The sequence below is a fragment of the Salvelinus fontinalis genome, chromosome 37, assembly GCF_029448725.1.
Source record: "Salvelinus fontinalis isolate EN_2023a chromosome 37, ASM2944872v1, whole genome shotgun sequence".
In the NCBI taxonomy this organism is placed as follows: Eukaryota; Metazoa; Chordata; class Actinopteri; order Salmoniformes; family Salmonidae; genus Salvelinus; species Salvelinus fontinalis.
In genome coordinates this window covers 24,747,755-24,763,194 of record NC_074701.1, presented here as the reverse complement: position 1 = coordinate 24,763,194, position 15,440 = coordinate 24,747,755, and the positions used below count along the sequence as shown (strand labels likewise).

Here is a 15,440-nt window from a genome sequence, read left to right as displayed (position 1 = left end):
CTGAGCACAGATTTGATGCCTACTTTAGAGTTGAAGTCATTATTGGATTAATAAGAGCATCTGATGACGGTGACTAAAATGTAATTACCAATGGATTCTCACCTCTACCCTTTTATCAATGGCAAAAGGCATGTGAGCATAAGTATTATATTATTTTCTATGGGTGAGAGAGTAGAGGTAAGTATGTCCTCCTGTCGCTCGATAAACTCCTTTAATGACTTCGCTGACAGTGATTGACACCACCAACGCTGCTGCAGGACACTCATCAGCCTCGCTTTCCCCCGCAGCCAATCAGAGGCCAAGGAGTAAACGGGTTGTCAAATGCACTGCAGTCTTCTAACAGTGTTTGATGTCGAAGACACTGCACAGGACACGGCTGAGTGTTAAGAAGATAAGAGATTGCTGTTGTTGGGAAATGTGATTTCAGTGATATAGCTGTTCAAGCCTTTTCAAGTCACATTTCCTATATTAAAATTCTAACCTGACTCGCACTGCAGCAGCGCACAGGGCCATTATCCGGAACCACACATCATATTAGGGAGTCATTATAATGTTTAATGGAGAAATTAGATTCAATGTTTGTGACGGCGGTTCTGAGTTGCTACTGTATCACTATTAGTTATTTTCTCTCGATATTGATTCAGTAATCAATAGACTATTTATTTAAGCTTTATTTAACTAGGCAAGTCAGTTAAGAACAAATTCTTATTTACAATGACGGCCTACCCCGACCAAACCCACTGCTAACCCGGACGACACTGGGCCAATTGTGCGCCGCCTTTTGGGACTCCCGATAACAGGCGGTTGTGATATAGCCCGGGATTGAACCCAGGTCTGTAGTGATGCCTCTAGCACTGCGATGTAGTGCCTTAGACCGCTGCACCACTCTGGAAGCCTGGAGGGGAGCAGTGATTGATAAGAGACATGTTAAATCCATATGAATTCAAGCACTTTTTAACAGCATCCCTTTTAATTAAACAAAACCTTCCATACATGTTTGTCCACTTTTTGGACCTGAATGCCAAAACATTCAAGAGATGGAGTTCCTCAAAGTTGACCCATTTTGCATACCCCACCATACCATGAGACATCCATGTCTTCATCACTGGTAAAGATAAACAGTTGAGTTTGATATCATTTAAAAGCTTACAAACAGGGTTGTCATGGTATAGTGAATTATCTAAAAATTTGTTTTTTCTTCATTCACATATGTTGTACTTTATATCATCTGAGGTTTTTGTTTTGTACCTGCCATCGGTTGAGACACAATGTGCTCTTGAAGACAGGGTGGGTCAGTGGTGTTGTGGAGGGTAAATGCAGGTATATCCCGTATACCCACTTATTTTTCAGTGGGAATTGCGTGTACTCACTTCTTAATCCCCATGCTGCATATCAAAGTAGTGTAGTGGAGGTATACACAGTATCAATAGGTAAGGCTGATGGAACAGATCACAATGTTTAGCTTAAAATGTTGATGAACTATTTTTTTCCCATTTAAGTGCAGCAATGTGCACACGTCAATATGGGCGAATGTTCCAAAATGTGCAGATAAACACCGTTGTAAAATGCGCACTGCTCATGCAAGTGGTTTTATGGACAGAGATGGAAATTAGAAATCTAGAAAGAGGGGAGATTTTAAGATTCATCAACTATCATGGGTTGCTAATATGACTAGGATAATGGCTTTGGCTGCTAGACAATGAAAGAAAGTTTAAAGAAAACCAATAGAACAGGAGAACGCATATGAGGAAGTCTTTCTTTATAAAAGACAGTGTCTTCAGAAAGTATTCATACCCCTTGAATTATTCCACATTTACAGCCTGAATTAAAAATGGATTACAAAAATAATACTTCTCACCCATTTACACACAATACTCCTATAAGTGAAAACTTGTTTTTAGAAATGTTAGCAAATATATTGAAAATGAAATACAGAAATATCTCATTTACAAAGGTATACATACCCCTGAGTCAATACATGTTATTATCACCTTTGGCAGTGATTACAGCTGTGAGTCTTTCTGGGTAAGTCTCTAAGTGCTTTGCACACCTGGATGGTACAATATTTGGACATTATTCTTATTATTCAGGCTTTGTCAACTCTGTTGTTGATCATTACTGGACAGGTATTTTCAAGTCTTGCCATAGATTTTCAAGTGGATTTTAAGACAAAACTTTAACAAGGCCATTCAGGAAAATTCAATGTCGTCTTGGTGAGCAACTCCAGTGTAGATTTGACCTTGTATTTTAGGTTATTGTCCTGCTGAAAGGTGAATTTGTCTCCTAGTGTCTGTTGGAAAGCAGACTGAACCAGCTTTTCCTGTAGGATTATGCCTCAACTCCCCAGTCCTTGCCGATGACAAGCATACCCATAACATGATGCAGCCACTCCCATGCTTGGAAATATGAAGAGTGGTACTCGGTGATCTGTTGTGTTGGATTTGCCCCAGACATAATGCTTTGTAGTCAGGACATTTCATTGCCACTTTTTTTGTTTTTGTTTTACTTAAGTGCCTTATTGCAAACAGGATATATGTTCTGGAATATTTTTATTCTGTACGTGCTTCCTTCTTTTCACTTGGTCATTTATGTTAGTATTGTGGAGTAACTACAATGTTGTTGATGCATCCTCAATTTTCTCGAAACAAAGCCATTTAAATCTGTAACGGTCACCATTGGCCTCATGGTGAAATCCCTGAGCGGTTTCCTTCCTCTCCGGCAACTGAGTTAGGAATTATGCCTGTATCTTTGTCGTGACTGGGTGTATTGCTACATCATCCAAAGTGTAATTAATAATTTCACCATGCTCAAAGGGATATTCAATGTCAGCTTTTTTTTTTTTTACCTCATCTACCAATAAGTGCCCTTCTTTGCAAGGCATTGGAAAACCTCCCTGGTCTTTGTGGTTGAATCTGTGTTTGCAATTCAGTGTTCAACTTTGGGACCTTACAGAAAGTTGTATGTGTGGGGTACATATATGAGATAGTCATTCAAAAATCATGTTAAACACCATTATTGCACATAGAGAGTCCGTGCAACTTATGTGACTTGTTATGCACATTTTTACTCCTGAACTTATTTAGGCTCCCCGTAAAGAGGTTGAATACTTATGGACTCAAGACATTTCAGCTTTTCATTTGTAATTCATTTGTAAAAATGTGTAAAAACAGAATTCCACTTTGACATTTGTATTTAACCTTTATTTGATCAGGGAGTCATACTGAGACCAAGCTCTCTTTTACAGATGAGCTCTGAATTACATACTGTACATTACAGAAAATACACACATCAAAATACAAGCAGAAAGAAGAAAACACTGTCATAAAAAATGAACACATTCATCTCATCAGTAATAAGGTCCTCAATCAACTTTCTGAATTGCCCTAGAGGCACCAGAACATCAAATTTAAGAACATTTTGAAGATTGTTACGCAAATAAGGTGCAAGAAAATAAAACGCTGATTTACCTAAGTAAAGACCAAAGGAATTTCCAGAGTTAGCCATCCCTGAGAGCGGGTGTGGTAAGTTTAGTAATGATGTTAGGGACACTGGGTCTTCTTGTGGAAAGGCTTTATAAATTAAAACATAGCAATGTATCAACCTACGTGACATCAGAGAGGACCAACCAACTTTCTGCTAGGTAATGCAGTGATGAGCACTAAAACTGTCAACCTTAATAAAGCACAGTGCGCTATGATAAACTGCATCTAACTGCTTTAATAAAGTGGCAGCTGCGTTCATATAGATGTCACCATAGTCTAGGACCGATAGGAACGTCGACTGAATGATCTCTTTTCTACTATTTAGCGAGATTTCTATAGAAGAAGCCCGTTTTTATTCTCAGCTTCTAAACTAACTCATCAATATGCTTTTTAAAAGACAGGTTTTCATCTATCCATATGCCCAGATATTTGTAAGCAGGGACACGATCAATATGGACACCAACCAAAGTACATGTGCTTAAATCATCAGTGTTATTTGTATGCACTCTAGAGAACAACATATACTTATTTTTTACCTGCAATCAGCACTAATTTCAGGTCAATAGAGTTGTTCTGTAATCAGGGATGCAAACTAGTCACCTTTCGACGAAGTTTACCGTTTTGAATCCAAAATAGGTGACCTCAGGTGACAGCCTCATTTATCTGTTTCAATAGTAGGCCTACTTGCAGAGTGAAGCTTGGGTTGGCTTGACTGAAAGAACAATATGGGATTTATGATTTTAGGTCAGTCAGAGTATATGTCACTGTTTCTCATAAAGTTTTCACACAGGGCGCCTATTCGTAAGTAAGCATTCCACTGTAAAGTCTACACCTGTTGTAAAGGCAGTCAATGTTGTTCTCCTCCTCAAACGAGGAGGAGCATGGATAGGACCAAGATGCGGATTGAGGGAAATAAGCCATCTTTTAATGAAAACAAGACACTACAAAACAACAAACGTGACTAACCTTCAACCGTCCATGTGTGGACACAGGAACAAACATCCACAAAACCCCAGTGAAACCCTGGCTGCCTTAGTATGACTCTCAATTAGAGACAAACAAAACACACCTGTCTCTAATTGAGAATCATACCAGGCCGAACACAAAACCCAACCTAGAAATACAAAACATAGACTACCCACCCAACACTCACGCCCTGACCAATAAAGACATACAAAACAAGAGAAAACAGGTCAGGAACGTGACAGAACCCCCCCCTTAAGGTGCGAACTCCGGGCGCACCAGCACAAAGTCTAGGGGAGGGTCTGGGTGGGCGTCTGTCCACGGTGGTGGCTCAGGCTGAGGGCGAGGTCCCCACCCCACCATAATCAATCCCCGCTTCTTTATCCCCCTCCCAATGACCACCCTCCCACTAACACCACCTAAATGAAGGGGCAGCACCGGGATAAGGGGCGGCACCGGGATAAGGGGCGGCACCGGGATAAGGGGCGGCACCGGGATAAGGGGCGGCACCGGGATAAGGGGCGGCACCGGGATAAGGGGCGGCAGGTCCTGGCTGAGGGACTCCGGCAGGTCCTGGCTGAGGGACTCCGGCAGGTCCTGGCTGAGGGACTCCGGCAGGTCCTGGCTGAGGGACTCCGGCAGGTCCTGGCTGAGGGACTCCGGCAGGTCCTGGCTGAGGGACTCCGGCAGGTCCTGGCTGAGGGACTCCGGCAGGTCCTGGCTGAGGGACTCCGGCAGGTCCTGGCTGAGGGACTCCGGCAGGTCCTGGCTGAGGGACTCCGGCAGGTCCTGGCTGAGGGACTCCGGCAGGTCCTGGCTGAGGGACTCCGGCAGGTCCTGGCTGAGGGACTCCGGCAGGTCCGGGCTGAGGGACTCCGGCAGGTCCGGGCTGAGGGACTCCGGCAGGTCCGGGCTGAGGGACTCCGGCAGGTCCGGGCTGAGGGACTCCGGCAGGTCCGGGCTGAGGGACTCCGGCAGGTCCGGGCTGAGGGACTCCGGCAGGTCCGGGCTGAGGGACTCCGGCAGGTCCGGGCTGAGGGACTCCGACCGGTCCGGGCGTAGGGACTCCGGCAGGTCCTGGCTGGACGGCTCCGGCAGGTCCTGGCTGGACGGCTCCGGCAGGTCCTGGCTGGACGGCTCCGGCAGGTCCTGGCTGGACGGCTCCGGCAGGTCCTGGCTGGACGGCTCCGGCAGGTCCTGGCTGGACGGCTCCGGCAGGTCCTGGCTGGACGGCTCCGGCAGGTCCTGGCTGGACGGCTCCGGCAGGTCCTGGCTGGACGGCTCCGGCAGGTCCTGGCTGGACGGCTCTGGCTGGTCATGGCAGGACGGCTCTGGCTGACTGAGACGCACTATAGGCCTGGTGCGTGGTACCGGAACTGGAGGTACCGGGCTGAGGGCACGCACCTCAGGGCGAGTGCGGGGAACAGGAACTGGGCACACTGGACTCTCGTGGCGCACTCTAGGCCTGGTGCGTGGTACCGGAACTGGAGGTACCGGGCTGGAGACACGCACCATAGGGAGAGTGCGTGGAAGAGGAACAGGGCTCTGGAGATGCACTGGAAGCCTGGTGCGTGGTGTAGGCACTGGTGGTACTGAGCTGGGGTGGGAAGGTGGCGCCGGATATACCGGACCGTGAAGGAGGACACGTGCTCTTGAGCACCGAGCCTCCCCAACCTTACCAGGTTGAATGGTCCCCGTAGCCCTGCCAGTGCGGCGAGGTGGAATAACCCGCACTGGGCTATGCAGGCGAACCGGGGACACCACCTGTAAGGCTGGTGCCATGTACGCCGGCCCGAGGAGACGTACTGGAGACCAGATACGTTGGGCCGGCTTCATGGCACTCGGCTCGATGCCCAACCTAGCCCTCCCAGTGCGGCAAGGTGGAATAGCCCGCACTGGGCTAAGCACGCGTACTGGGGACACCGTGCGCTTTACCGCATAACACGGTGTCTGACCAGTACGACGCCCTCTTACTCCACGGCAAGCCCGGGGAGTTGGCTCAGGTATCCAACCCGGCTTCGCCACACTCCCCTTTAGCCCCCCCCCAAGAAATTTTTGGGTGAGCCTCTCGGGCTTCCAGCCTCTCCTATGTGCTGCCTCCTCATACCAGCGCTCCTGGGCTGTGGCTGCCTTCCTCTCCTCCCGAGAGCGGCGATTCTCTCCAACCCTTCCCCAGGGTCCCTTTCCGTCCATGATCTCCCAAGACCATTCCTCCTGTGTCCAGTGCTTTAGTTCCTTTTCTCTCTCCTCAATCCGCTTGGTCCTGTTATGGTGGGTGTTTCTGTAAAGGCAGTCAATGTTGTTCTCCTCCTCAAACGAGGAGGAGCATGGATAGGACCAAGATGCGGATTGAGGGAAATAAGCCATCTTTTAATGAAAACAAGACACTACAAAACTACAAAACAACAAACGTGACTAACCTTCAACCGTCCATGTGTGGACACAGGAACAAACACCCACAAAACCCCAGTGAAACCCTGGCTGCCTTAGTATGACTCTCAATTAGAGACAAACGAAACACACCTGTCTCTAATTGAGAATCATACCAGGCCGAACACAAAACCCAACCTAGAAATACAAAACATAGACTACCCACCCAACACTCACGCCCTGACCAATAAAGACATACAAAACAAGAGAAAACAGGTCAGGAACGTGACACCTGTTGTATTCAGCGCATGTGACTAATATGATTTGATTTGACATGTATTGGCGTGCACAATTGTGGATTGATTTAAAAAAGAATAAAATTATCTTTAAATTCATTCTAAAACTCACAGGCTGCCGTGCAGACCTTGAAACCGGTGTAACGTGTGCTCTCCGTCTGGTCTTGGTCAGTACCCATGCTGCAGCATTCTATATGTTTTGCAGGATTTTTTTGGTAGACCAGACAGGAGAGCATTACAGTAGTCAAGCCTGCTGTAAATAAATAATGGGTAAATAATGAGTCTCTCTCTGTAGCAACCTGAGAGAGAAACGGACGCACCGTGGCAATGTTCCTCAGGTGGTAAAAAGCTATTTTGGGCACATTAATAATGTGTGATTCGAAATTGAGTTCAGATATATAGAACAACACTTAGTCTTTATAACTGGGGTTTTATCTTTATTGCCGTGAAATGAAATGTGTGGCCAAATTCTCTCTCTGTACTTTGGCTCCAACAATAAGTACCTCGGTCTTGTCTTGATTTAGCTGGAGGAAGTTGTGAGCCATCCAAGTATTTAAATAACTAAAATACGGTCTAATAATTTATCCACAGAGCTAATATCCTCTGGTGACACAGAAATGTAAAGTTGTGTATCGTCTGCGTAGCAGTGAAATTCAATGCTGTGATTTCTGATGACGCTGCCAAGGGGTAACATATATAAACTGAACAGTACCAGACCCAAAATCGGACCTTGTGAAACACCATGTGATATGTATTCTCTCTGAGTTATGTTTACCAAGGGTGACAAATAACTCTTGACTGGTTAAATACGTCCTAAACCAATTTAGAACTGGACCAGAGAGGACAACCCATCTCTACATTCTGTCCAGAAGGGCATCATGGTCATCAGTGTCAAATGCAGCACTTAAATCCAAGAGCACAAGAACAGAGAGCTATATGGCATCTGTATTGGCTTTAAGATCATTTACCACTTTAACTAAGGGGTCCTCTATGCTGTGGGGGGCCCGGAAACCAGATTGACATTTTTCAAAAATAGAGTTATCATTTAGCTGTTTGAAAACCAATTGCTCCAGAATTTTGCTTAAGAATTTAAGGTTGGAGACTGGCTGAAAATTGCTAAAACCTGAAGAATCTAGATTACTTTTCTTCAGACAGAGTTTCACCATAGCAGGTTTTTAGTCCAGTGGGGAAAGTGCCTGTTAACAGGGAGGGATTAACAATAGTTTGCACTTTTTCAGATATGCAGTTAAAAACTGTTTTGAAGAAGGTGGTGGGGATAGGATCGAGAAGGCAGGTAAAGGGCTTAAATTGAGATCACTAACCTGAGCATGTCTGTGTCAACCAGGGAAATGTTATCCATAGTGCCTTTGCGTGATATGCTAGGGCACATGTCATCAAACTTCTCATCAGGTCTTGCTTGACTGATACCCAGCCTAATGGGTGTCATCTTATCTCTGAAATATGCTGCAAACTCATCACATTTAGATGCGGAGGAAAGTTCACATAGGTTTGCAGGGGTAGGATTTATCAGGCCATCAATGGTCGAGAACCATTCTGCAGCTAGAATAAATGTGATGTGAAAATAAGCCAAGGTTGAATGCGAATCAAGATGGTGTATGACATCACAGAAGCTTGTAAAGAGTGGCTATTGAGGAACGTTCTTATTTTTTACTGGGCATGTCTGACTGACTGGGGAACAACTTGAAACCAGTGGAAGCTGCTGAGGGGAAGACTGCTCATAATAATGTCTGGAAAGGAGTGCATGGAATTCCATTTACTCAATTACAGCATTATTATGAGCCGTCCTCCCTTTAGCAGCCTTCACTGATTGACACTGTATCTTTAATAGAGCGATAACAGATCCCGTTTACAGGCAGATATCCCTCTGAAATGTGTCTGTTGAGCCCTCTAAAATGGGTTCTCATAGCTATTGCCAAGTTGATATTTCTTTTAGTAGTCACAGTTGTGTGCTTGTGACTAGTTTCACACTGAGAAATGCCACTTCAGCTTTTTCAGGGTAAATTGTGTGTGAATGATCTCTTAGTGGCATGTACCCTTTCTTTCATGTACAATACTCTAACTTTGCCACTGTCACTTTCATTGCTCCGAACACTGCCTTGTGTGAGAGACTTGTGTGGAGTATGCTACACATCTCTAACCTGGCTCCTAAAAGACGCCCCATCAAATATTAAAGGACCCTTCAAAGCCCCTTTCAGTTCCCCCTTAGCTCCCCACCCAATCTCACACACATACTGTATACAGTCAGACTGAATACATAGCCAACTGAAAAGGTTATTTCTCTGTCTTTGCGTAGCAATACCTCAACTGGGTGCCAGCTCACTGTCTAAGACACAGGAGAAAATGCATGAGCTATACTGAATGTCTAAACAGTCTCTAACTGTGGTTTCAACATTGATGTCTGGGAACTTGAGTAACTAGAAGACTCTCTGGGGTCAAGCCAGGTGGACTGCAAAGATAATGTATAATTCCCGCGGAAAGCTAAGTGCTGCTTGTAATGTCTACAGGGATGTCCCCTGCTGTCATTGAGTCACTGTGAGAGATGGGTGGTGGCGTAGTGTGGTGTAATGCTTTGCTCTGATCGAGCACCACGTGCAGTGCAGCATGGTAATGGAAGCCTATCCTGCATCACGCTTCCTCATCCATTTGATTTGCTTGTTAGAATATAGCACTAGTATAGCTTTCCATGCTCTCTCAATCGTTGAGCATCACTTGGCGTAGCATCAGTATAGCTTTGCTAACTCATTTGATTTTCATTAGTTAGCATAGCCTCAGTGTAGCTTTCCTCGCTGTCTCATTCAATTAGCATCAGCTAATGGCTAGTTTGGGATCCCTTTGTGTAACGATCTGAGTGTCGGGAGGTGTGAAATCAGACGCAGGAACAGCAGAGCTTAAATATGTTGAGTCCTTTAATACTCAACTTGAAAACACAATGTCCAACACGGACATACTGGGTGTCACACACAACGGTCCAACGACACGAAATAAACGAACCCAGTCCACAATAATAATATCCACTCCCGAAATCCAAAAGCCACAATGAAACAATCCCGCACAAAGAAGCGTACGGGCTGGCTGACTAATAAAGCCACACTAATTAACAATTAACTGAACACAGGTGATACAAATAAACACATAAGGAGTGGGAGGAAAAAGAGTCAGTGGCAGCTAGTAGGCCGGTGACGACGACCGCCGAGCGCCACCCGAACGAGAAGGAGAGCCTGCCTCGGTTGAAGTCGTGACACTTTGGGAATGGTGGAGGGAGGTTACACTACACTGAGGCAGTGTTTCTCAACCCTTTCCCAAGGACTGCCACGCAATTGTTCTCTGAGGCCCACCGATTGTACAACTTGCATTTGAGAACTGTTTAAATTAGTTTCAGCGAACCATCTGGTTCATGTATCGGGGTTTGAGAAACACTAATGGATGTCTCTCTTTTACACAGCCTTCTGTTTGCAGAGCCAGTGGAAGGAGTCCATGTCCAGATTTGGATGAACTACTGCATCTGGGTTAGACTGACAGGGTTGTGTTGCATGGGTGGCTGTGAGTTTACCTCCATTGTGAAAGCTCTAGTTCTAGGCGTATGTCTGAGAATTGGACCAGTTGCCCATCAAAGTGATGGTATAGAGTAATTGATCAGACAAATAGATTCACTCTAAGAGTCAGATGACAGTTAGATTTACTGAGGCTGCAGTGCAGAGAGCACACTGTGGAGCCTGGCTCAGCTCTGCTCAGTAAGAGGACGAAGAGAGAGGATGTGGGAGAGGCCATGGTCTACTGTAACCTCCTGGAAACTAAGAGGTTACAGTAGATACCAGTATTTTTTTCCATGGCAAAAATGATAACATGAAGCAGACCAAACTTTGGTAATTTAAAAACCTTTTATACATAAAATATTGTCTGCTATAGCTAGGAAAATAAACACATGTGACTGGATGACAACATACTGATGTATGTTTCCAACATTAGGGCTGTTTTCCTGAAGAAGTTATTTCTGCTTTGCGCTTTGTTTCCTTGCTATGATACTAACAAGTATCGTCATACTGGTATCATCCCGGCCCTACTGGAAACCAGTGCAAAGGTCCATTAATGGAAAGAAGATACAGCATGATAATCCAGTTATCCCCTCGCTTTTCCTATCTCTCCCCTCCTTCTTTGCTTACCGCCCTTATGACCTAGCTCTTAGTATCTAGACAGAGGCTCCCTAGGTTGGTTGGTTGTGTTTGTGTTTGAGATGAAGAGAGACACTTCTACAGAGAGGAAGACCTAGTAGTTATTGGTTGCTCCTGTACTCCGACCTATTGGCAGATAGTGGAGACTGAAGAGCGTGGGGAGGGTTATAGCAGGGCAGCATGGGGTTTTGGAGATGGGGGCTGGGACGGCTGCTGTATGATGCACTCATGCGTAACCCCACTTTCCAGTTGATCACAGCCCACGAGCTGTCATGTGCTATCTGTGTCTCCTGTTGCTCTTGAATAATGCTAGTCTGTATTTCAAGGGGGCGTGGACTGATTTGTGTGTGTGTGTGTGTGTGTGTGTGTGTGTGTGTGTGTGTGTGTGTGTGTGTGTGTGAGAGAGAGATTTGCTAGAGGAGTAAGTAATAATTATTTACTTACACAATCTCCATTCCTTGACCCTCTCCCACTGCTTGTCGGGACATCATATCACCCAATAATTTAAATCCTAAACATTACAGAAATGCCAAACAAGAAAACTAAATTATCTAACTCAACGTCTATACTGTCTGTATTTTGTCCTGCACAATTCAAACCATTTTCTAGGCTTGCTGTATCTTTGCCAAGTGCTAACTGTAGCCTCTCGGTCGGAAATGCGTTCCGGAAAGCTGCACTGCCAAATCAAAAGCTCTCCAAACGCATAAGGGAGTAAGGAAAGATCCACTCTCTAACACACAGATGATGATGCAGCTGCAGTGCACTCTGATTTAATGGAGGACACATTAAGACATGCCATGTCTGAGCTGTATGTCTAATCTGTTTGATATGGATTATGTAGATTACATTAGACACTATATTAGAGATTTCACTTACAGGTACACCCACCACGTAGTATTACTTTGGCATTGCCTTTAAATTGTTTAACTTGAGTCAAATGTTTCAGGTAGCCTTCCACAAGCTTCCCACGTTCCAAGACGGCGTAGCAGTGTAGACGTCTTTGTCCTGTCGTGTCCCGTGTCCCTTGTATATATCTTTTTACATCTTTTTCTTCGCATATCTTTTAAAAATACTTTCTTAAACCTCAACTTCTAAATACTCTCCTGCAACCCGCCTCACCCAATGTGGCGTGGATCTGCTTTTTTCTAAAGTATTTCTATTTACTTCTGATCTGGAATCCATCTACTGAAGATAGCCAGCTAACTGCCTACCAGCTATCAGTTAGCAAACCATTGCTAGCGGTCATCAGCTAACCTTTAGCTCGGAAAGCTCTCGCTAGTTCGAACAACGTGACTAAAACCAGAGCATAACGGACCTATTTCTCTCCATATCCCCGGATTCCTACCGCAAACTCTGAACATTTTCATCTGGATCTTCGCAACTAGCTAACCACAATCCCGGGTGACCACTCCTGGCTAGCGTTTCCATCCCGGAGCAGGCACCGAAGCAGGCACCAATTAGCCTGAAGCTAATTGGCTAGGGCTCCTGTGCTACCACTGAAGCCCACTCCTGGGCTACAAGACCCGGACCCATTTACTGCCGGTACGGAGCACGGAACCCCGCCTATCCTCTACGACTGGAATACCGACATAATCTGCCCGGGGACTCCAACAGGCCCCTCAGGCGTGACGCCCGCTGAAGGCCCATTCTGCTAACCTACTAGGCTTGTTAGCTACCTAGAGCTACCTGGAACCCTACTAATTCCACGACTGGTCTATCGACGTCACCGCACGAAGAGGCAAAAACAGACCCCCCCCCCCCATCGCGATGTCCCCCAAAGGCTAACTTGCCTGCCCCGGTCTGCTAACTGCTAGCTTATCTTGCAGCTAGCGCAGCCAGGAAGCTAGCACCAGTTAGCAAACACAATTCTACAATTCACAACCTCTCTTTCGCTATCCGGCTTGGATTCTCTGTCGACATGACCACGTTTGCAGACGTGCCCTCAACGGGTGCCCTCAACCGGCCTCCGTCTGAGCAGACCCCCTCCGTCTGAGCAGACCACCCCCCCGGGCTACTAACCTTAAACGCGTGCTAGCTTAGTGGAGGCCTCACTACTCCATCTACGGCTGCCCCCTGGACACTATGATCACTTGGCTACATAGCTGATGCCTGCTTGACTGTCCATTAATTCACGGTACTCCATTCTGTTTATTTGTGTTTTATCTGTCGGCTCTGTGCCTTAACTCAGGATCTGTGTGTAGTTAATCCGACCCTCTCTGCCCAGTCGTCGCCATTTTTACCTTCTGTTGCTGTGTTAGCTGACTAGCTGCTGTTATCTCACCTGCTGTTTTAGCTAGCTCTCCCAATCATGACCTGCAATCACTTTATGCCTTATTGTATGTCTCTCTCAAATATCAATATGCCTTGCATACTGTTGTTCAGGCTAGTTATCATTGTTTTGGTTTGCAATGGACCCCGTAGTTCCACTCTCCGTACCTCTGATACCTCCTTTGTCCCACCCCCCACACATGCGGTGACCTCACCCATTGAGACCAGCATGTCCAGAGATACAACCTCTCTTATCATCACCCAGTGCCTGGGCTTGCCTCCGCTGTACCCGTGCCCCACCATACCCTGGTCTGCACATTATGCCCAGAATCTATTCTACCACGCCCATAAATCTGCTCCTTTTATTCCTTGTCCCCAACGCTCTAGGCGACCAGTTTTGATAGCCTTTAGCCGCACTCTCATCCTACTACTCCTCTGTTCCTCGGGTGATGTGGAGGTAAACCCAGGCCCTGCATGTCCCCAGTCACCCTCATTTGTTGACTTCTGTGATTGAAAAAGCCTTGGCCTCATGCATGTCAACATCAGAAGCCTCCTCCCTAAGTTTGCCTTACTCACCGCTTTAGCACACTCTGCCAACCCTGATGTCCTTGCCGTGTCTGAATCCTGGCTTAGGAAGGCCACCAAAAACTCTGAGATTTCCATACCCAACTATAACACTTTCCGTCAAGATAGAACTGCCAAAGGGGGAGGAGTTGCAATCTACTGCAGAGATAGCCTGCAAAGTTCTGTCATACTTTCCAAGTCTATGCCCAAACAGTTCGAACTTCTAATTTTAAAAATTAATCTCTCCAGAAATAAGTCTCTCACTGTTGCCGCCTGCTACCGACCCCCCTCAGCTCCCAGCTGTGCCCTGGACACCATCTGTGAATTGATCGCCCCCCATCTAGCTTCAGAGTTTGTTCTGTTAGGTGACCTAAACTGGGATATGCTTAACACCCCGGCAGTCCTACAATCTAAGCTTGATGCCCTCAATCTCACACAAATCATCAAGGAACCCACCAGGTACAACCCTAAATCCGTAAACATGGGCACCCTAATAGACATTATCCTGACCAACTTGCCCTCCAAATACACCTCTGCTGTCTTCAATCAAGATCTCAGCGATCACTGCCTCATTGTTGCCTGTATCCGCCACGGGTCCACGGTCAAACGACCACCCCTCATCACTGTCAAACGCTCCCTGAAACACTTCTGCGTGCAGGCCTTTCTAATCGACCTGGCCCGGGTACCCTGGAAGGATATTGACCTCATCCCGTCAGTTGAGGATGCCTGGTCATTCTTTAAAAGTTACTTCCTCACCATATTAGACAAGCATGCTCCGTTCAAAAAATGCAGAACCAAGAACAGATATAGCCCTTGGTTCACTCCAGACCTGACTGCCCTCGACCAGCACAAAAACATCCTGTGGCGAACTGCAATAGCATCGAAGAGCCCCCGTGATATGCAACTGTTCAGGGAAGTCAGGAACCAATACACGCAGTCAGTCAGGAAAGCAAAGGCCACCTTTTTCAAGCAGAAATTTGCATCCTGTAGCTCTAACTCCAAAAAGTTCTGGGATACTGTAAAGTCCATGGAAAACAAGAGCACCTCCTCCCAGCTGCCCACTGCACTGAGGCTAGATAACACGGTCACCACTGATAAGTCCGTGATAATCGAAAACTTCAACAAACATTTCTCAATGGCTGGCCATGCCTTCCACCTGGCGACTCCAACCTTGGCCAACAGCCCCGCCCCCCCCGCTGCTACTCGCCCAAGCCTCCCCAGCTTCTCCTTTACCCATATCCAGATAGCAGATGTTCTGAAAGAGCTGGAAAACCTGGACCCATACAAATTAGCTGGGCTTGACAATC

General features: G+C 46.3%; 2 protein-coding genes across 4 annotated transcripts in view; one reads left to right on the top strand and one right to left on the bottom strand.

Annotated features, from left to right (window-relative positions):
• LOC129835939 (SPARC-like) overlaps positions 1–8,558 on the bottom strand; it is a 44,094-nt gene extending 35,536 nt beyond the window's left edge. Inside the window, exon 1 of the mRNA XM_055901634.1 lies at positions 8,434–8,558. Coding sequence (XP_055757609.1) covers positions 8,434–8,558 — 125 coding nt within the window. The remainder of the gene's footprint in view (positions 1–8,433) is intronic.
• ccser2a (coiled-coil serine-rich protein 2a) overlaps positions 1–15,440 on the top strand; it is an 86,490-nt gene that overhangs the window by 18,632 nt on the left and 52,418 nt on the right. The gene's annotated exons all lie outside the window — the stretch shown is intronic.